We start from the raw sequence: 21,786 nt of genomic DNA on the forward strand, positions 1-21,786 counted from the left end.
TTCCGAGTAAAACATGACAACATTCACAAGACAGAGCTTTATGAAAAACAATGAAAGCATTACAAGGACACCCGTATACGTTTCCAAAACTGTTTTTGTTTGTTCTACTGATGCTAATTGTGACATCTAATGGCGAAGGTAAGTAATTGAGGGAATGGATGAGACGATACTGCTAAGCAATATTTGACCCCATATTTGACAGTTCAGCCAGGGCAAGACAGGGTTCCGGTTTACCATATTCAGAAACTTGGTTGATCAGCAGTACATCTATACTTCTGTTAGAACGTCTGTCAGAAAGGATGGTGTCGAATTTCCGTTCCCTACCAAAGGACACATCTTTACACTACTTCCTTTTCAATATGTGTCATAGTGTCACAATGACACATTCAGATCATCACAATATTTTGTATCCTCGCCAACATGGTTTTCGAAAATTCAGATCCTGCGAAACACAACCTTTAGAATTTGTTTATGATATCACCAAAACGCTTGACATCTCAAAACAATCGGATATGTTAGTTATGGATTTCTCCAAAGCATTTGATAAGGTCAGCCACTCTCTTCTTACCAAACATCATTATGGCATAGATGATAAAACTACTTCCTGGATCTCAAACTTCTTAAATAATAGAACCCAATCAGTACTTGTTGAAGGCGTCAAATCTGAGTATGTACCAGTTTTATCCGGCGTCCCCCAGGGAACTGTACTGGGGCCTAGTCTGTTCCTATTTTATATCAATGATATGGCAATTGGCTTGAACTCCACGGTCAGACTGTTTGCGGGATGATACCATCGTATATATCTGACAATTAAGTCGGAGAAAGATGCAAGGACCCTACAGTCTGACCTGGACAAACTAGCCCTTTGGGAGAAAAAATGGTTAATGGCTTTCCAACTAGATAAGTGTTATGCTCTCACAATTTCTAAGAAAAAATCACCTGTTATTTTTAATTATTCTCTTCATGGTCAAATATTAAAACATGTTAATTCTGTGAAATACCTAGGTGTAACCCTCAGATCAGATTTGAAATGGGACTCTCATGTAGATCAGATTTGCAACAAGGCAAATTCTACTCTAGGATTTATCAGAAGAAACCTAAAAATTAGCTCACCAACATTTAAAGAACAGGCTTACAAATCCTTGGTAATTAAGACACTCTTTAGAATATGCTTGCTCTGTTTGGGATCCGTACACAAAAAATAATATCAACAAAATAGAAATGGTCCAGAGGAGAGGAGTCCGTTATGTGTCAAATCGTTTTCGGAATACCTCTAGTGTAACAGATATGATAGGTATACTCTTGGCTGGCGCAGCCTGTCAAATCGTAGGAAAGATGCACGCCTAAAGATGTTCTAAAAAATACATCAGGGCATGGTGGCCATATCCACGACTGACAGGATGCACCGAGCCAGAAGAATTCCTAGAAATTCCCATCAGGTCCAATATCAACAGCAATACTCGAAAAACACTAATTAGACAATAATCATTTTTTCCTCGTACCATACTAGACTGGAACAAATTACCATCGGACATCGTTAATGCACCCACTCTCAGATACATATCCACGACTGACAGGATGCACCGAGCCAGAAGAATTCCTAGAAACTCCCATCAGGTCCAATATCAACAGCAATACTCGAAAAACACTAATTAGACAATAATCATTTTTTCCGCGTACCATACTAGACTGGAACAAATTACCATCGGACATCGTTAATGCACCCACTTTCAACTCTTTCAAAACATATCTTTCCAGGCACACCTATAAAATTGAAGATGCAGAGTAATTAGTTACTTCAACAGACTATACATATTAATAATTTACCACTTCTCTTCTTTTCCCCCTTTTCCGAACAAGCTTTGTCGGTGGGGGCTGCCCAATCACTGGCTTGCTCGGACCTCTCTCTCGGACTCTCCTCGAACTAAATTTTCCTTCTCTTAACTTTAACTAAGTGATTATTTATTAATTATTATGTAATATATATAGTCTGTCATTTGTGCTGCATAAACCCAACTTCATGACAAAGACCACTTCTGGCATATAATCAACGGAAGGGGAGAGTGCATGGAGGTTTTTAGTCCGAGTGGAGACGAGATTTAAAAATCTCTACAGATTTTACAAGGACTTGTTCATCCTGAGCGTTTCTGTTTTCACAGCAATAGTTTGAAAACAGCGGCTATTGTTTGTTACACTATTTTCAATGACATTTGTTGAGATAAAGTTGTTAAAATTCTTTGCTGTCACTTTGCATTTAATTCTCAATGGTTTTAGATAGGGCCGAGATGGTATAGCCGGACCAACCCCTCCACCACCTTGAATAGGAAGCTCCGACGTAGCTTCTTTCTGCGTTGTTGTAATTATGTCTGCAGGTCCAAGTCCCTGAGCATGTTGGCGACGCATCCAGGAGTTCTTGTTCTGTGGTCACGCGAAATAAATCGAGCAGCCTTCCTTTGAATCCTCTCCAGCTTGTCAATATCCGACTGTAGGAATGGGTCCCTTTAAATGTAATTTGGCACTTGCTTTAACTTTTAATACTTGTACTTTGGTTGTTTTTTGAAGCCATGTTTTTCTCTGACTTTTTTACTATTTTCCTTCCTTACAAAAGTACCAGAACATCATAATTCTTAGATACAGAAATCATGGGATACTGAAATTACTAGAATTCAGGGGATACCTGAATCTGGGTAGTAATTTTTACCCTCGGGGGTGGGGGGGTGTAACAGAACTAGACTGGGTCAATCTAGCCCGAGTTTCCTCTGGCCCTAACACCAGACTTAGACTTTTTGACATAATAGATGTCTGGTGTGGGGCCTTTTTGACATAATAGATGTCTGTTGTGGGGCCAGAGCGCACTGCTATATAAAAACGTGGAATTCTCCGACACCGTTTGGTATCGGGGAGTGACTAATCAATGAAAAGACGCGATCCTGAAATCTCCAAACAAGAATAATATATCCCGTTTTCAATCCGAATCACTACGGTTTGTTGATTAGTCACCCCATGACCTACAAAAATGGCATTGGCTCAGGTGGGAAATTTTGAACGATTGAAAATTCAAGACTCTACTGATGGAATTTAGCAGCCGTTGGTGATAATAAGAGCTTATTTGGATCAATAAATAATCCATTTATCGATATATGTGAGGTATGTGTTGTGTCATAGTAGATTTTTGTTGACAACACCTCATAACTATCCGATACCAAACGGTGTCAGAGAATTCCACTTTTCATGAAGCAACAGTGCACTCTGGCCCCACACCAGACATCTATTTATATGTCAAAAAGTCTTAAGCCTAATGTTAGGGCTAGAGGAAACTTGGGCTAGGGTCAAGCATGATCATCTGTAACCAGGTAGGTCAATTGACTAGAGTGGCCGTCTAAAGTTTAAAGGTCTTAATTAGATTATATTCCTGATCTGGCTGTTGCATTTGTCTTCTGTTACAAAAGTTGCATTTCCTTAAATAAGTACGATTAAGACAATTATAGGGAGCAGATCTTTTTAGGAAATGAGAACATTTTGAAATTATTCTTGGTCATGTTACAGAAAAGTTTTAACATTACAAATATCATGACCATTAACACATTGGATAGCATCTCTTCTTTGAAATATATAAGAAGTGAAAGTTATGATGTATTATTTTCATAAATCAAATTTTGCTATAGTAAATGGGCAAGTTACTCACAAGTCAGAAAAATATCAAACAGTTAGAACCCTTGTTCATTGGAGATGCAACACAGAGCACTAGGATATATAGGGGTCTCTTTTTGTACTCTGTTGATCATGATATTATTGTGTAGTATTGTAAAGTTCACCAATATTTGCAAATAATTCAATATGAAATTTTACCCACCATTGTAATTTTATATCAGTAGGCATTTCAAAAATTGTAACAATCATTTTAAATGTCAAACAGAGTTTTTCCACGTTACCAACTATATAAAGAAACAATTCACAGTTCTTCCTTGAATCAGTGGTTTTATTATATGGCAAAACAAAAGATGACATCAGGCTACATTCACGTATCTGGTTGAAGCGTTTGAATCTGGAAAGAAAACGATTTTGAAAACAGATTTGAACTGAGGCTGACCTCAGGAATATTCGTCACGTGTAGATTGAGGGGTCCGGATCTAGACGTACCATACCGAAACTAAAATGCTGACTATTGTTAGTTTGTGTGATTTCTTTCTAAAACAATGTCAAGCCATATGTAGCTTTTAAGATACGCTATGTAATTCAGTGGACATGTCAAAGAAGGGCATAATATTCTTCATACATTGTTATTTATTCTCTGAAACTTCGCATTTTTAGTTAACAGTTAAAGTATGGGTATGAGGGATATAGCAAGTTTATGATCACCCGAGGCCAGGACCATTTCCCGAGGCGAAGTCGAGGGAAATAGTCCTGGACGAGGGGGATCATAAACTTGCTATATCCCGAAATACCCATACTTCAACTGTTTTATTATACCGATACAAACACTCCCTTACAATATTCTAAATATTATTAGACAACAAATTTTCAACAGTTGGGACACTTTATTAACAAAACTAAAATTTTCTTGACCATCAACATCAGAAAAAAACAGTTTTCGCAATAACATGAAATAAAGGATATCACATGTACAATAAACAATAAATCACAGTTTTTGCTTGAAAATTAGCCAACTGTCTTTTGCCTCCAATATGTCCGACAACTCGCTCTCGTCCAACACAGAAAACCTGGGGGTCGCCATTTTTGTTGTCGTCTGTCAACAACAATGCGAGGTGAAGGTCTGTCCAGAAAGTACCAGCTCCGCTGGCTGGAAATTGCCGACGTCATTCGATTGCGCTGATTGGTCAATTTTCGGTCAGGCCCCGCCTACGACGTCACTCAATTTCCCGCATTTTCCGAGGGAAATAGTTTCAAAACTACCGCACCCCACGAACTATTTCCCTGGCATGCAGTTAGAGGGGAAATAGCTTGTTTATGTGGTTACTTTTATATAGTGTAAAATAAGTAGAGGTATAATAATATAACTCTGCTTATAGAACAGTCCAAGTATGTTCGTTTATTGTGGAATATTTCTGCGCCACCTGCCAATGTAACCTAAGGAAATGTAAACACCACATTAATAAAACAGACTATATACATTCTGAGTTGTGCATGCTGATATAAACATACACACTCATATCCATACCAAATCAAATACACACTTAGATTCAGATATTTCCTGCCATACTGTCATAATGCCTACCGGGCTCCTAGCTCCCTAGGTAGCTCTAGATCACCGTAAAGGACAAATCAGTGACCTCTTATGAGTAACAGTTGGAGACTTATTAATCTGAGGTATGCAATCTAACAAGAAAACTTCCTGCACAGGCACAGTGAAAGTAAGGGGAATATTGGGCGCTACTCATCAATTGCATTCCGCATGTTTCAAGCATGCATGTCCGAAGTTAGAGTTAACACCACAATATTACATGAGTACAGTTCACACAGGTGCAAGTAGACATAACACATTATGTCACATAACAGGGCTTTTTCTGGGGCCCATTCCAAATAGGTTGCCATTATTTCCCAAAATATATTTTAAAGTATCCTTTTTAATTTCCCTTTGTGATTGTCAGCTTTCATTCAGATGACAATTCAATAGCAATGTCTAAGATGATATAATCTGTCATAAATAAAGGTTTTTGTCTTTTAGAGATGAATTGTGAAAAAAAAGCAATGTAGTTTATGAAAATTCCCAATTAGGTTTGCCACAACTTAAATTTCTTTATTCCAAAGACATGGGACCCATTCTCAAAATACTACAGTGAGAAAAAACTCTGCATAACCCTACATATATTAATATATTTCCTCTTTATAACAGCATGTCTGAGTGGATGATAGCACTTGGTCACATGCTCAAGTTTAAAAATGCTTTACCTTGGAGAAACAAATTAAAGAATCGTGATTCCCTACACTGCACAGTAAGGGAAATAAATTTATAACGTTGACAACTCGTAATCTGAGCAAAACAATGCTTGACTTTTTCCACGATTATTATTTTTTTATCCAATTTTGTTTTCAGAATCTCATTGTAGTGAGAACTGCCGCTATGGTGAGGAATTTTGCCGAGAAGAAACCTCGCACTGCCTGTATGGTTGTGATGATGGTTTCCTTGGAGAAGCTTGTGGTCAGGTGTGCTCAATCTTATACTGTAAGGCCTGCATGTACAACAACTCAAAGGAAATCTGTACAAGATGTAAGGACGGACATTATGGCCCAGACTGCTTACAGCAGTGTAGTGACACATGTAAGAACAAGAAATGTGACAGATATGGAAGGTGTATTTTCGGTTGTAAAGAAAATCATCATGGTGAAAAATGTGAGCATCAGAAATGTTCATTTGTTGACTGCTTATCTTGTGCATATACCCAGTATGAATCTTATTGTTCTGAATGTGTAAAGGGGAAATACTGGAACCCTTATATCAATAACTGTACCAATTGTAGTGACCATTGCATAGGCGGACAACTAGCCTGTAACTCGTCCAACGGGATTTGCAATCATGGCTGTGAACCCAGGTGGTTTGGTTACCTGTGTGACAAGTACTGCCCTGTAGACAACTGTACCCAATGTAGAGAAGTGTTCCATGGAACACAGAAAGTCAAGGAATGCCAAGTGTGTAATGACGGATATTTCACCTCCCATGGAATGTGTGAGAAATGTAGTGATACCTGCCTCGACAGTACATCCTGTGATGGCCAGAATGGAAAATGTGTTTCTGGGTGTAAAGAGGGCTGGTATGGAGATAGATGCAACAAGATGTGTCGTATCTCAAATTGTAGGAAATGTGAAGACTTTAATCAGAATCACATTTATTGTGAGATTTGTGAAAACGGATTTTATTGGAGTTCAAAAGATTCGAATTGTTCTCACTGCCCACCCAATTGTACAAATGGATGTAACATTTCAGATGGCTCCTGTATTGGTGGCTGTAAGAACGGCTACTATGGTAACCAGTGTGATACCATGTGTGGTCATTGTGCAAATATTCCATGTAATGAAACAAATGGGTATTGTCTACAGGGCTGTCAGAAAGGATGGTACGGAACGTGGTGTATGTCCAGTTGTCCAATCCATTGTCGCAGCTGTGTCGATTTTAAAAACAATACATGTGGTGCTTGTGAACCAGGTTGGTATGGACCACGGTGTGAATTGAAATGTAGTGAATTTTGCAAAAGAAATTCCTACAGTAACTTTCTTTACTGTGACAAGGACACTGGAGAGTGTTCGGATGGATGTCCTCCTAGTTACCGCGGAGCGTTCTGTAACATTACATGCCATGATAATTGTTATAATGACATCTGTGACCTGACAGGAAACTGTTCCTATGGATGTAAACGTAATTATTATGGTACAGATTGTAATAAACGATGCTCACAGAACTGTGACATGTGCCATCAAGGAGATGGTAAATGTTCTGTACCATGCCGACAAGGATACTATGGCGAATACTGTACCAACAAATGCAGCGACTCTTGTCTATTTCAAACTTGCGATGAACAAGGAACTTGTGTATCTGGTTGTGAAGCTGGTTTCTATGGGAGCAGCTGTCAGAAAGTTTGCAATTCCAACTGTATGGATCAGACATGTCACCGTTTCACAGGGTACTGTACTCAAGGTTGTGGGCCTGGCTACTACGGGAACCAGTGTGATGTGGAGTGTAGCCCCAAGTGTCTGAAGAACTGTACGCGTGACCTGGGCTTCTGTCTCGGCTGTAAGAAGGGTTTCTATGGCAACAGGTGTGAAGAGGTGTGCCAGTACTGTTACAATGACACATGTGCTCAAGGAACTGGAGTGTGTACCCAAGGCTGTGAAGTGGGTCGCACCGGACAACAATGTGCCAGCAGTAAGTACAGTTAATCTGTAATGAATTCCAATACCAGTAGTGTAGATCACTGACTTCTGTGAAAACTAGGTTGGATGGGCCAAGGTTGTACTTGTCAACTTTTTCCTCTTAATTTAGGAATTGATTATCAATGTTTTCCCCAGCGCTCAGGAAAACCATTTCGATAAGAAAATATATTTGAGGAGGAACTTTTTGCACATACAGAATAGGCCTCTCAATATTGGACATCATAATATATTTGTACAAAATAAACACAATTATTTGGAAAAAATGAATTAATAGTAAGATAATAAAATGCAAAAAATATGATTGTGGGCAGCATCAACTGTATTGGCCTGGGGAGAACACTGTAAACTGCACGCCAAATCAAAATTCTCTTGAAATGTGGGTGATTCAGTGTCATGGTTTAGCAGGATTATATAATTCTTAGGACTTTTTGCACTAAATAATGTGCAGTAAGCTAATGTGTAATCCATTCAAGTGTACCTTAGACCACTTAATTTTCATGGCAAGTATTTCATTCGAGTGATCCTCAATACAGTAAAACCACACTTACTCTAACTCACATTACTCTAACTCACATTACTCTAACCCACATTACTCTAATTCCCCCTATTCCTGGAACAGTTTGCTTGATTCGACCATGTTCTTATATATATTCTTTGTAAATTAAACTCGGATTACTCGAACAGCCATTGCTCGAATACCCCGTATTTCTCAAACTCTAGACTTATCCCCGACTACTCAAAGCCTTAAGCTGTTTTATAGCTTGTATCTTTTGCTATGTAGCTATGTAGGTTTTGGTGAATTTGTTTAAACATTGAATTTTTACGGTTAAATGCTGGTGTTGCAGGTTGCCAGAAAGGACGTTTTGGTCGTGACTGTAAGTTATCGTGTAGTAACTGTAAGGACAACACTCTGTGCGGCGCCATTAATGGCACATGTCTGCTGGGGTGTATCGATGGCTGGACAAACTACAACTGTCAACGCAGTGAGTATCATCTGATCAGCTCAAAGCTTTGTATAATGAGATCAAATATATTGTTATTGTCGCCTTTAATTTACAATTTTTGAGGTTTCAGATAATTGATGATACCATTTTTGTATGTCACATGCTATGTTTATTTAGAAACTTTTTCAGTGTGTTAATTATGGTCGAGAGTCAGGAGAACAGGTCACACAAAACAGACCGGTAGGGCCCTTGAATGTGTCCATTGCATTTTGAAAGGAAATATTTGTTTGCTGCAGTTTTGTTTGGTTGGAGGAGGCAAAATTTTGAAGAAAACTTTGTTTTCATGTAATACAAATGAAAATTGTAAGTTAAGAAAAAGAATTTAAATATAGATAAATACAAAGAAATTCTTCAAAGGAAGAGATACAAGAAAAATATTCTCCAAAAAGGAGAACAAGGGAAAAATATGAGAGATGAGATGGATAGTTGTTTGAAAGTAGGGACATTTTTTCTCCAATACCCCAGGAAGGCTACATGTAATTCTTTGGTAGCAGTATGATATAAAAGGGAGAGTCACCTGGATACTTGGTGGCTGTGTGATATAAAAGGGAGCCACCTGGATACTTGATGGCTGGGTGATATAAAAGGGAGTAACCTGGATACTTGATGGCTATGTGATATAAAAGGGAGTCACCTGGATACTTGGTGGCTGTGTGATATAAAAGGGAGTCACCTGGATACTTGATGGATGTGTGATATAAAAGGGAGAGTAATCTGAATACTTGATGGCTGTATGATATAAAAGGGAGAGTCACCTGGATACTTGGTGGCTGTGTGATATAAAAGGGAGTCACCTGGATACTTGATGGATGTATGATATAAAAGGGAGAGTCACCTGGATACTTGATGGCTGTATGATATAAAAGGGAGAGTAATCTGGATACTCCTGGATACTTGATGGATGTGTGATAATTATAAAAGGGAGGGTCACCTGGATACTTGGTGGCTGTGTGATATAAAAGGGAGAGTCACCTGGATACTTGATGGATGTGTGATAATTATAAAAGGGAGGGTCACCTGGATACTTGGTGGCTGTGTGATATAAAAGGGAGAGTAACCTGGATACTTGATGGGTGTGTGATATAAAAGGGAAAGTAATCTGGATACTTGGTGGCTTTGTTATATAAAAGGGAGTCACTTGGATACTTGATGGATGGGTGATATAAAAGGGAGAGTCATCTGGATACTTGATGGATATGTGATATAAAAGGGCGATACACCTGGATCCTTGATGGATGTGTGATAATTATAAAAGGGAGGGTCCCCTGGATACTTGGTGGCTTTGTTATATAAAAGGGAGTCACTTGGATACTTGATGGATGGGTGATATAAAAGGGAGACCCCAGGATACTTGGTGGCTGTGGGATATAAAAGGGAGTCAACTGGATACTTGGTGGCTTTGTTATATAAAAGGGAGTCACCAGGATACTTGTTGGCTGTATGATATAAAAAAGAGAGTTATCTGGATACTTTGTGGCTGTATGATATAAAAGGGAGGGAAATCTGGATACTTGATGGTTGTGTGTTATAAAAGGGAGTCACCTGAATACTTGATGGATGTGTGATAATTATAAAAGGGAGAGTCATCTGGATACTTGATGGTTGTGTGTTATAAAAGGGAGTCACCAGAATACTTGATGTCTATGTCATATAAAAGGGAGAGTCAACTGGATACTTGATGTCTGTATGATATAAAAGGGAGTGACCTGGATACTTGATGGATATGTGATATAAAAGGGAGCCACCTGGATACTTGATGACTGTATGATATAAAAGGGAGGGAAATCTGGATACTTGATGGCTTAATGATATAAAAGGGGGAGTCCCCTGGATACTTTATGGCTGTATGATATAATAGGGAGTCACCAGGATACTTGGTGGCTGAATGATATAAAAGGGGGAGTCCCCTGGATACTTTATGGCTGTATTATATAAAAGGGAGTCACCAGAATACTTGATGTCTATGTGATATAAAAGGGAGGCACCTGGGTACTTGGTGGCTGAATGATATAAAAGGGCGAGTCACCTGGATACTTGAAGGATGTGCGATATAAAAGGGAGTCAACTGGATACTTGGTGGCTGGGGGATATAAAAGGGAGTCATCTGGATACTTGATGGCTTAATGATATAAAAGGGGGAGTCACCTGGATACTTGATGGCTGTATGATATAAAAGGGAGTCACCAGGATACTTGGTGGCTGTATGATATAAAAGGGAGTCACCTGGATACTTGATTGCTGTGTGATATAAAAGGGAGAGTAATCTGGATACTTGATGGCTGAATTCTTTGGTAGCAGTATGATATAAAAGGTAGAGTCACCTGGATACTTTGTGGCTGTATGATATATAAGGGAGAGTCACCTGGCTACTTTATGGCTGTATTATATAAAAGGGAGAGTCACCTGGATACTTGGTGGCTGTATGATATAAAAGGGAGTCACCTGGATACTTGGTAGCAGTATGATATAAAAGGGAGAGTCACCTGGATACTTGGTGGCTGTATGATATAAAAAGGAGTCAACTGGATACTTGGTGGCTGTATAATATAAAAGGGAGAGTCACCTGGATACTTGATGGCTGTATGATATAAAAGGGAGAGTCACCTGGATACTTGATGGCTGTGTGATATAAAAGGGAGAGTCACCTGGATACTTGACAGCAATAAGATTCATGATGTAACATGAAACAATCATTGTGTATTTACATTCAGAGTATTCCTTGTTGCAAATTTCAAAACAGTACAAGTTATAGACTCAAGTTCACATGTACTATATATAGCAAACAGACCCCAAAATAATGTATAAATGAAATACAAATTTTTCTTGTGATGCAGTGACGGTTCTGCTATGTAATGTAAATGTTAGACAGGGTACATGTATAATTTATATTCCAGAGTCGCTGAGGATTGTGCATTACACACAGGAACCGGACAGTGAGCGAAGCACTATTGCTATCTCGACCAGCGCCACAGTCGGTGTACTGCTAACAATCATTGTCATTGTGGTGGGCGCGGTGTGTCACCGACGTGGCAGGTGTCCCGGAGCTTGTGCTCTGAAGAAAAAGAGTGAGAGTGATCTTCAAGGTGACCGTCAAAACTACCAGGTGGGCGGCCATTTGTTGACTGCAGCTCTTCAGCTTTCAGTTGTGTGCACTGATGCACTTTCTCTTTTATTTACCTAGTAAATAATGTTAAACACTTAACTCTTTTATTTACCTAGTAAATAATGTTAAACACTCTCTCTTTTATTTACCTAGTAAATAATGTTTACTAGGTAAAGTTAAACACTTTACTCTTTTATTTACCTAGTAAATAATGTTAAACACTTACTCTTTTATTTACCTAGTAAATAATGTTAAACACTTTCTCTTTTATTTACCTTGTAAATAATGTTAAACACTCTCTCTTTTATTTACCTAGTAAATAATGTTAAACACTTTCTCTTTTATTTACCTAGTAAATAATATTAAACTCTTTACTCTTTTATTTACCTAGTAAATAATGTTAAACCCTTTTCTCTTTTATTTACCTAGTAAATAATGTTCAACACTTTCTCTTTTATTTACCTTGTAAATAATGTTAAACACTCTCTCTTTTATTTTCCTAGTAAATAATGTTAAACACTTTCTCTTTTATTTCCCTTGTAAATAATGTTAAACACTCTCTCTTTTATTTACCTAGTAAATAATGTAAAACACTTTCTCTTTTATTTACCTAGTAAATAATGTTAAACACTTTACTCTTTTATTTACCTAGTAAATAATGTTAAAAAAAATGTCATTCCCAATTCCTCATTTTCCAAAATGGGTAATAAAGCATGTACATTTTGTAAAAAATGAACCAAATTTATAGTTTTCATATTTTTCTTCTAGTTCATCAAAGATAAACATATGAATCAAAATAGAAAAAAAAATATAATAGAGACAAAGACAAACAAAAGTATCAGTAGGAACAATATCTGTATCTTTTCTCTGATTTACAGGCATCTTTAAGGAAGACTTCTGTAGAAGGAAGTGACCTACTCATGTCCAGTCCCCCTTCAGCCAGAGTGGGTAATCTGACCATTGATCCTGCTGACCTCCAGCTTGAGACAACAGAGATGAAAGGACTGTTCTACATGGTCAAAATTGGCAGACTTCAACACACACAGTCACAATCCACTGTGATGGTCAAGCTTTTGTGTAAAGGTCAGTTACAGTCAACTGTCATTGATCAAATTCTGTTTTAAAGGTCCGTCTCCATCAACTGTGATGGTCAAGAATCTGGTTTGAAGGTCAACCTAGGTCCACAGAAATGGTCAAGGTTTTTAGGTCACCTGAGCTTTAGCTCAAGTGACCTATTGCTATCCGTCTTCGTCCGTCATAGTTCGTCGTCCGTCGTCCATTAACATTTTTCAACTTAAGCTGAAATACTGGCAAAGGGAATTCATTTATATTTCATGGGAAGGTTACTGACATCTCCCTGACCAAGTGTTGTTATTTTCCGGGTCGATCAGAAATCCAATATGGCCACCACGGCCGCCATTTTGAAAAAAACAATTTCAAACTTAAAGTCAAGTTCTGCTGGGCCGATTGAACTGAAACTTTGTAGGAATGATTGACTTATGGTCCTGACAAAGTGTTGTTATTTTTCGGGTCAATCAGAAATACAATTTGGCTGCCATGTCCGCTATTTTGAAAATAACTAATTCAAACTTAAAAACAAGTTCCAATGGGCCGATCTAAATGAAACTTGGTCTAGGAATGATCAGCTCATGGTCCTGACAAACTTAAGTTAACGTTATACTTAACTATTTTGTACTCAAATTGGTACATAGTTCAACAACAAAAATAAATATTGTAGGACTGAGGTGACCGTTAAGGCCCATGGGCCTCTTGTTTATTTAATGGTCAGTCCCAGTCTACTATTATAGTCAAGGTTCTGTTTTAAAGTGCTGTCTTAGTCGTGTAATAGTTAAGGTTTTGTGTATAGGTCACTTACTGTCTACTTTTATAGTAAACATTCTGAATGAAGGTCACAGTCCACTATGATAGTAAGGTGCTGTCTTAGTGGTGTAATGGTTAAGGTTTTGTGTATAGGTCACTTACAGTCTACTTTTATAGTAAACATTCTGAGTGAAGGTCACAGTCCACTATGATAGTAAAGGCTCTGTTGGTCTGATGTTTACAGGGGCCTTTTATTACCTCCAGATGTTTCCTTAATAAACTATAAACCAACCTGTCACAGCACAAATATACATTTCACCAAGGAAGTTTATAACCATTTATATGCAGCAGAATGCTAAGAAAGAGTACAAATCACTTTTTACATCATGACTTTATAATAGATATGTGACTGGTTTAATTTATTTAAAAATAAATTCCTTGAAAAAGCATAATTGAGTAAATGTATACCTTGTTCAGTGGTTAAATAAGGGGCTTGGGATGGCCAAATTACATGTAACTGTCTAAAAAACTAAATTTCGGTATGGAAATTTGTCAAAGCTGACCAGCTAAAATTACTATTTGGGCGGATTGGTCGAGTGGTTAACATTTCGGCCTTCCACGCAGGTGGCCGGGGTTCGATCCCCGAAGTCGTCGCACGCATGGAATATCAGAGAAAGTGTTTTTCTCCTGCCCACACAACTCCAACAACCCAGGTGGAGTATAAAATGGTCTGGGGTGGATGTTGCGGTATCTGTGATTTAGCATTCAAGTGAGGTGGCACTATAAAAGATGCCATTGGAAGCACGGTCCCACTACAAACAGAACACAATACATCTCCAGCAAACACGCAGGCATACACACATGGGGAGATATTAGCCAGGTGGCATAGGACTAGTAGTTAGCGCCTGATAAGGCAGCTCCTTCGAATTCCTCAAAAATTGTATATCCTAATTGTATTAATTGTATATATATGTACTGTAAAGCGCTTTAGAGTGGCTTATGTTAGCTAGATAGGGCGCTATATCAAATGTTGTATATTATTATTTTATTATTATTTATTTGCTTTAAAAGTAAGGAAAGCCCTGTGAATTACACTACGTTGTGGTAAAGTTTGGTTGTACTATTACATTTTAACAGCACTTCAATACCTGGTCTTTTCTCTATTATGTCAACAGCTACCCAGAGAAGACTCCAGTCTGATTTCCTTCATGAAGTTGAGGTGGTTCGCACCCTAGATCTCCACAGAAACATCCTCTCCTACATAGGTTTATGTGAAAATGAAAGTGAGTACATTAGACCTAGCCTGAATGAATAACCCATTTGTCAGAAAAATTTGTGCATTTAAATGAATTATCAAATAGCCCAATACGTAAGTATGAATGACTGCTGTGTTGGAAATGATCGTCAATGTTTACAGGAAACATTTAACCTATTAGGCCTATTAAAATTGTTTATTTCTTGCAAATTAAAATGAAAAGAAATAATAAATGGAATTGTAACATAATGTCAACAAACTATATCTGAAAGTTATTGACAACCTCAAGGGTTTCCCTATAGTCAGTGGTACCCCTGAAATGTCATAATGAACTACTCAAACCTTTGAATTGGAATAGTTCAAATGTGTCTTCAGGGGTGATTGAGTTAATAAACTCTCTAAAACCACAGGTAAACAAATCAGGTTTCCTCAAACTCCACAATGGTTCTGAAAGTCATACTGAGCAGTCCATAGTTACAGCCAGAGAATTTAAAATGCTCAAATTTATGATGTTGTTCACGACCATAATTCAAAAATGATCAATCTGACTATTACTTAAATCATGTTTACACCCATACAGGTAGATTTCTTAAAATCTTAAAATTCACAGCATTATAAGAAGTCAATCTCTTTTGCCATCTAATTGAATGCTATATTATTACATAATATCTCAAATTTATTTATATACCAGGTCATGTGGAGCGTACTTTCTATTTTACTAGCTGTAGAGAGGCACATCAGCTTCAAAACAAGATCATTGTGTCTCTGAGAAACCACAAAAAATCATAGTTAAATTCTCTGCTGACTTCTTTTACCTGTAAATGTGAATCAATTCCTGGGTAACTTTATTTGAAGTGTTGGTAACCTTTAGTGTTGTTATACAAAGAGCTACATGTTGTAAACATTATACAGCACTTTTCCTTTGAAATGTTTATATTATGTCTAGCTCAAAATACCACAGAATATTATGAAATGGCATCTCATTTAAATAATCTCCTCATGACCTAGGTTCACAGGTAGTAAAAGTGAAGTTAAGCTCCACATGACCTAGGTTTATAGATGAATTTTGGATAATAAATCCTTTTATAGCATTATTGTAAACTATTGTATTAAAAAAAATCAGCCTTAATGCCTCATTATTGACAAGGTTAACATCGCTATATACCATTTTGATATTTAAACTAAATTACAAGTTCAATACATCATGTCGTAATTCCATTGTTTAAATGGAGTTATAAAATTACTAGGATGACCATACCATTGTTGGGGGAGGTGGTTGGAAAACATCTTTGTTGTCAGTCAGTTATATTATGAACATTTTGAGTGGGCAAACAGATTTAATGTCGGCAAATATTCCAGATCATAAAATTTATCAAAAACTTATCCACTACATGTATATGTATATATACATCCGTGTATATCATTATCATTGCATCTGTTGTTTCAGATGTAAAGGTATTGTACTAAGTTAGCCAGTTCAGTAGACCCTAATGTAATTCTGTAAATAACACAACAGTCTCAAACAGTAGATTATACAGAGAAACTGAATAAAGTCCTACAGGAAAAGTGTAGGAAAAAGAGAAAAAAGGGGATTCCAAATATTGAAATGGGAGGCACATATCAACTTTCATTTCTTTCAACAATGGATAAAACTCAAACTCAGTTGAAATACAAGAGTAAAATAGAAAAAATAGCATGTGTCATTAAAGTAGTGCCAGCACACAGACTTTAGGGAGAATTTTGATCATTTACAGGATTCATACACAGTGTGTTTGAAGCTTGTGGATGTGGAGACCTGAAGAAATACTTGACCAATTTGAAGCGGTCATCAAGTGACCCGTCCTCCAACACTGTCCAGCTATGCTACATGGAACTGATTAAATTTGTGGTGGATATTTTACATGCTCTTGTATTTCTTCACAACAATAAGGTATATGTGACAATGTATACATTGCTGAATATCTCTTCGTCAAGTGTGTATCTGCTGTGCCAGTCTTGTTCTTTAGACATTACTGATACATTGGATGTCTTGAAAAACTAGGAACAAAGAACACTGGCCAGCACAAATACTAATCCTAGCTCATTATTACACAAATACTAATCTTAGCTCATTATTACACAAATACTAATCTTAGCTCATTATTACATCAATTTTGTTCGACCTCTTTCATTTAAGATAATATTTTTCAAAAATACATACAAGATATAAAACTGATCATTTTTTTTATTTTTTTTTAGTTTTGATATTCAGAAAGGTTTATTATGTGTTCTTTAGATTATACACCGTCTTGTTGGCGCCCAGAATATTTACCTCGACAATGACTACACAGCTAAACTTGCCAACTTCCACTTTGCCATCAAGACCAGAGATGCAGTTAGAGAAAATGGAACGATCCGTGCCAGAAAGGTAACCGTCTTACTTACGATACCAAAACTTCTATACCATGTTGAACTTTCATCAGTCAACTTCTCATAGCGCTAGTATTAAACATATCTATCAAGTCTACACTTACTGTGTAGTGTTTTAAATTTGTGAGGTAAACTTAGCAGTTTTTTCCAGAAACAAACAGTAAAGAGATGGTTATTTTATACCACTAAAAACATTAGAAATACCAGTACAGTTATTGACCCTTTCCTAGATTGACTTCCACAGTAAATCCTAATGCTTTACAAAAATAATCAGTACAGTTTTTTGTGAAGAGAAAAACAATATGTTCATTACATTTAAATTAGATGTAAATCAATGTGATGATACAGACTACAGCACAGAACTACTATCCTTTAGCCTTGTTTGATTTGTAATGCTATTTTTTTTTAAATTTCCTTGACATCCTTGTAATTTTATAACTTGTGTTTTGTGCCAGTTGCCCCAGAGATATGCAGCCTGGATGCCACCCGAAGCTCGAGGGGAAGATACATATTCACATTACACAGACATGTATGTATTTCCCTTTATGTTCACAAGTTCAAGCAAAAAAGACCAGAAACTCATTAAAATCTGCTTATCTATTAGAACATGGTTAAGTTGATTAACTTGAAGAGTTTTCCTGTGTATAGTGGGATTTCAATTGGAGTTAATTGTTTCTATCGTATCTGAGACAGGGATATCCCACATTATTTCCTGTACTTGATTTAGTTTTATCTGTCTGATTTGTCTAGGCACCTTAACGTGATATTTGACACCAAATTTTGCACATCATTATATTGATCCACAGGCTTAAACAAATTAATAACATACATTAATATATTCTACTTCGTCATTTAATGTATTGTTCTGGTGTTATTATATATAATATAAACTACATCATGAAACATGTTTCTCTTCTCAAGGACTACATTTTTTACGTGGAAGTATACAAACAGGGATTAACATTCAGTAGTGCAGAAGCCATATAAAACAGAGGCTCAAGAGAAACTTGTACCATCCCAACCTCAGCCTGTACTTTGGTTGGGATTAGGCCTTGATGAGATAACCCAATCTCACTGAGGTACAGGTTATCAAATCCATCCATCTATTTTATGCTAATGTATTAGTTATACAGAAATCAATAATCATACAACAATAGAATATACATAAATGAATAATGTCTCATAAGTAATAACGACAGTATGATCCACAAAGGATTGTTGGAGGTGTATTACTTAAATAAGGTATGTATTAGTTTGTATCTCCAGACCATTTTACTGTATCCCATTGTTACAAGTATGATTTCCTGTTACAGGTGGGGAATAGGTGTGTTGCTATGGGAAGTGGTTACTCTTGGTAGCAGCACACATTTACAGGGCACCCCAGGACTAGGTAGCCCCCCGGCCACTCCTGGGGACCATACAGCTCCTGGGACAAGTCCTAATAATCATAGCACCCCTGGGGCTAGTACTGTTGATCCAAGAGGCTCCAGGCCCGGCCGGCCCTTGATGGCCCCCATTGGCTACCTCACAATTCCAATCGACTGCGACAGATTTCTGTAAGTTTGTTGTAATGTACCAGTACTAACAGTATATTTATCTGTTAAGTCTACAGATCCATTTCTGTAAGTTTGTTGTAATGTACCAGTACTAACAGTATATTTACCTGTTAAGTCTACAGGTCCATTTCTGTGGCAGTAATGTGTTGATAGCATCATCAAATGATTGAGTAATTTTGGCCAAGTTCATGTCACATATCGAAAAATACTTCGGTCATACTGTACAACTTTTTGTACTATTCACAGGGACTTCATTTCACGATATTCATGGCTATCAAAGATTGCTTAGTAATATCTTTACCACAAATTATTACATCCATGAATATACATACAAGATGTATATACGCACAAAAAATGTGTTAATAACAGTTTGATTTCAAACCGTATCCTACCAGGGCTGTTGAACACCATAAGTAAAACAAATCACATTCCAATGTACATGCTCTTATTGAAAGTTAAACAAAGCTTACCTATAAATTGGTTATATTGTTGTCCTGTGTTTATCTTACTTACCTGTAATCTGGATGTACCTGGTACACTTCATAGAAGTACCAATGACCACGAAGTTTAGACTAGGTGGTGCTGCACCAAATGTAACCCCCACAAAAAAGTTCCAGTTGGGACAAACAGGAAATATTAGCCCTGTGGTATTACAACTACACAGTATTCAGAGAGAGCTTGGTTGTTTGGTGATAATAATTCAGCTCACATTTTCTTTCCATTGGTGTGTTGGTTTTACATCTTGGTGTAATTGAACCAGAGTAATCTTTATTCTGATTAGGTTTCCCAGTTGTTGTATAAGTTACCTATTTCTGATTATCGTGATATTGTTTGTGATTCCACAGGTGCCAGTGTATGGAGCAGTGCTGGAACCCCATCCCCGAAAACAGACCCACATTCACTCCAATGGTCCGCAAATTGTCAGCCTCTCTCACGCGCAGATGGGTATGCTTATAAACAATCTCAATAGCCATTTTTGAAAAGTCCTTGTAAAGTTTATTTTTGAAATCATTCATTATGTTAGTATGTATTAAGTACATCATGTTTACGATGAAATCCAGGAGACCCAAAATAATCTGTTAATTTTAATAAATATTATTTTCCCTATGTTGTTATTATGCAACACTTCTAATACTGAGATGATCAAATACGAGTTTGTCTGTTCTACCCTTTAATGGGTCAAGGTCGGAGCAACAGGTGAAAAGGTCAAGTCACTGCAGTCAAGGTCAGAGTGACAGGAGAAAAGGTCAAGTCACTGCTCTAATGGACCTAAGCTTTAAACCTTGTTTAGATTTAGTTGTGTGAGGGGGAGGCAATAAGAAGGGGTATAGCTTGTGGGGAGCATTTTCTCACTTTGTTCTTATTGTTTTCCAGCCAGGAAATGGGGAAGTGCTTATGTCAGTAAGTACCTTAGTATGATGTTGGATGTCTGGATCAAACAAGATTAGAGCTGACAGTTTAACTGGCAGTAAATCTGCATCAGCTGATCACGGAGTATAGTAATACATGTAGTCTGACACATACAGGGAAATAACATGTGGAATCTATAAGCAATATTTGACATAAACGTCAAAAACATTATAATGTCTTTAATTTAGTAGAAAGGATTAAGGTTGTAAAGAGTCAATTTTGTTTCCTTTTTGCCTGATATTTTAAGGTTTAAACTAGCTTCAGTTCCATTGTAGAAATCATTTTGCTGTGAATATAGCAAAAGAACATATGTTTGAATTATTTATGACCATAATGGTCTTCACAATCATTTTCATTTTTCTTTTGTTACCTGATGCAGAGCTAATTACCAGTAAGATAGATAGTATAGTATCAAGTAACAACTATAGAATAAACTAACTTACCACATTCCCAAATTTCTTTTCATTCAAAGAATTTGAGTTTATTTAAAGTAATTCAGAATTGTACCCTTTCTTTTTTAATTAAAAATTAAGATTTTGTTATTTATTTGTTTCCTGATTCATTTGGTATGAGTTTGAAAATGCTTAAAGAAGAACAGCATTGACCAACTGACCAATGTTCTCTGCCATTATTATCGTCCAGTACATTTACACCCTAACTTTTACATGAGTTGTGATAGGTTGTGAACATTATCTATTTATACATGTCTGAGGTGTCATTATTTCACACCGTAGAGTAACATGAACATTTAAGTACAAAATATTCCCAACAATTCCAGAAAAAAGTGGTTTTATTCTGGAAGGATGAATTTGAAAAGATTTGGAATAATTTGTACTGGAGTATATTATTGTACAATATAGCTGGCTATACTATTGTATACTTCTGTGTTAGATGTGTTGTAGAATTTAACCATACTATTAGTTTTTAGAGAAGTAACCAATCTGTTAGTTTTTAGACTTTATAATTGAACATTTGTACTTGTATCATTATTTAGAAAAAAAGGTAAATCATTTCTGTTTTGAGTGTAACCTGGCTATTTTTATTATAATGCTATTTTTTTTTCATTTTTTTTACCTAATTTTAATTATGTTATACATTGTATATTGAAACCATTATTTCCTTCTGTTGATATCATTCTTGTCTAAAGTTTAAAAAATAGAACAATTACCTTCTGTTTAAGCATTATTTTATTTCTGTATGTGTACATGGTGTATGTGTACATTGTATGTGTACACGGTATATGTGTATGTGTATGTGTACACGGTATATGTGTATGTATATGTGTACTTGGTATATGTGTACACGGTATATGTGTATATAGTGTATGTGTACACGGTGTAT

The 21,786-nt window shown here is 36.8% G+C and overlaps 1 protein-coding gene across 1 annotated transcript; it reads left to right on the top strand.

Moving 5' to 3' along the window:
* Positions 1–31: 31 nt before the first annotated feature.
* LOC110465449 (multiple epidermal growth factor-like domains protein 6) lies at positions 32–21,473 on the top strand. Its single transcript, XM_021521258.1, has 12 exons — positions 32–138; positions 6,056–7,879; positions 8,733–8,870; positions 11,786–11,994; positions 12,873–13,077; positions 14,991–15,098; positions 16,825–17,000; positions 17,346–17,477; positions 17,935–18,008; positions 18,793–19,035; positions 19,881–19,980; positions 20,410–21,473. The coding sequence occupies exons 1-12, from the start codon at positions 51–53 to the stop codon at positions 20,452–20,454; spliced, it is 3,342 nt and encodes a 1,113-aa protein (XP_021376933.1). The 5' UTR covers positions 32–50; the 3' UTR covers positions 20,455–21,473.
* The last annotated feature ends 313 nt before the right edge of the window (positions 21,474–21,786 follow it).

The sequence above is a fragment of the Mizuhopecten yessoensis genome, unplaced genomic scaffold (genome assembly GCF_002113885.1).
Source record: "Mizuhopecten yessoensis strain PY_sf001 unplaced genomic scaffold, ASM211388v2 scaffold11079, whole genome shotgun sequence".
Classification (NCBI taxonomy): Eukaryota; Metazoa; Mollusca; class Bivalvia; order Pectinida; family Pectinidae; genus Mizuhopecten; species Mizuhopecten yessoensis.

Excerpts from the sequence above, each read along its gene's own strand:
- LOC110465449 (XM_021521258.1), top strand. The coding sequence starts at position 51 with ATGAAAGCATTACAAGGACACCCGTATACGTTTCCAAAACTGTTTTTG. Across the intron at positions 7,880-8,732 it reads CGGACAACAATGTGCCAGCA|GTTGCCAGAAAGGACGTTTT; the intron begins GTAAGTACAGTT and ends CTGGTGTTGCAG. Across the intron at positions 15,099-16,824 it reads AGGTTTATGTGAAAATGAAA|GATTCATACACAGTGTGTTT; the intron begins GTGAGTACATTA and ends GATCATTTACAG.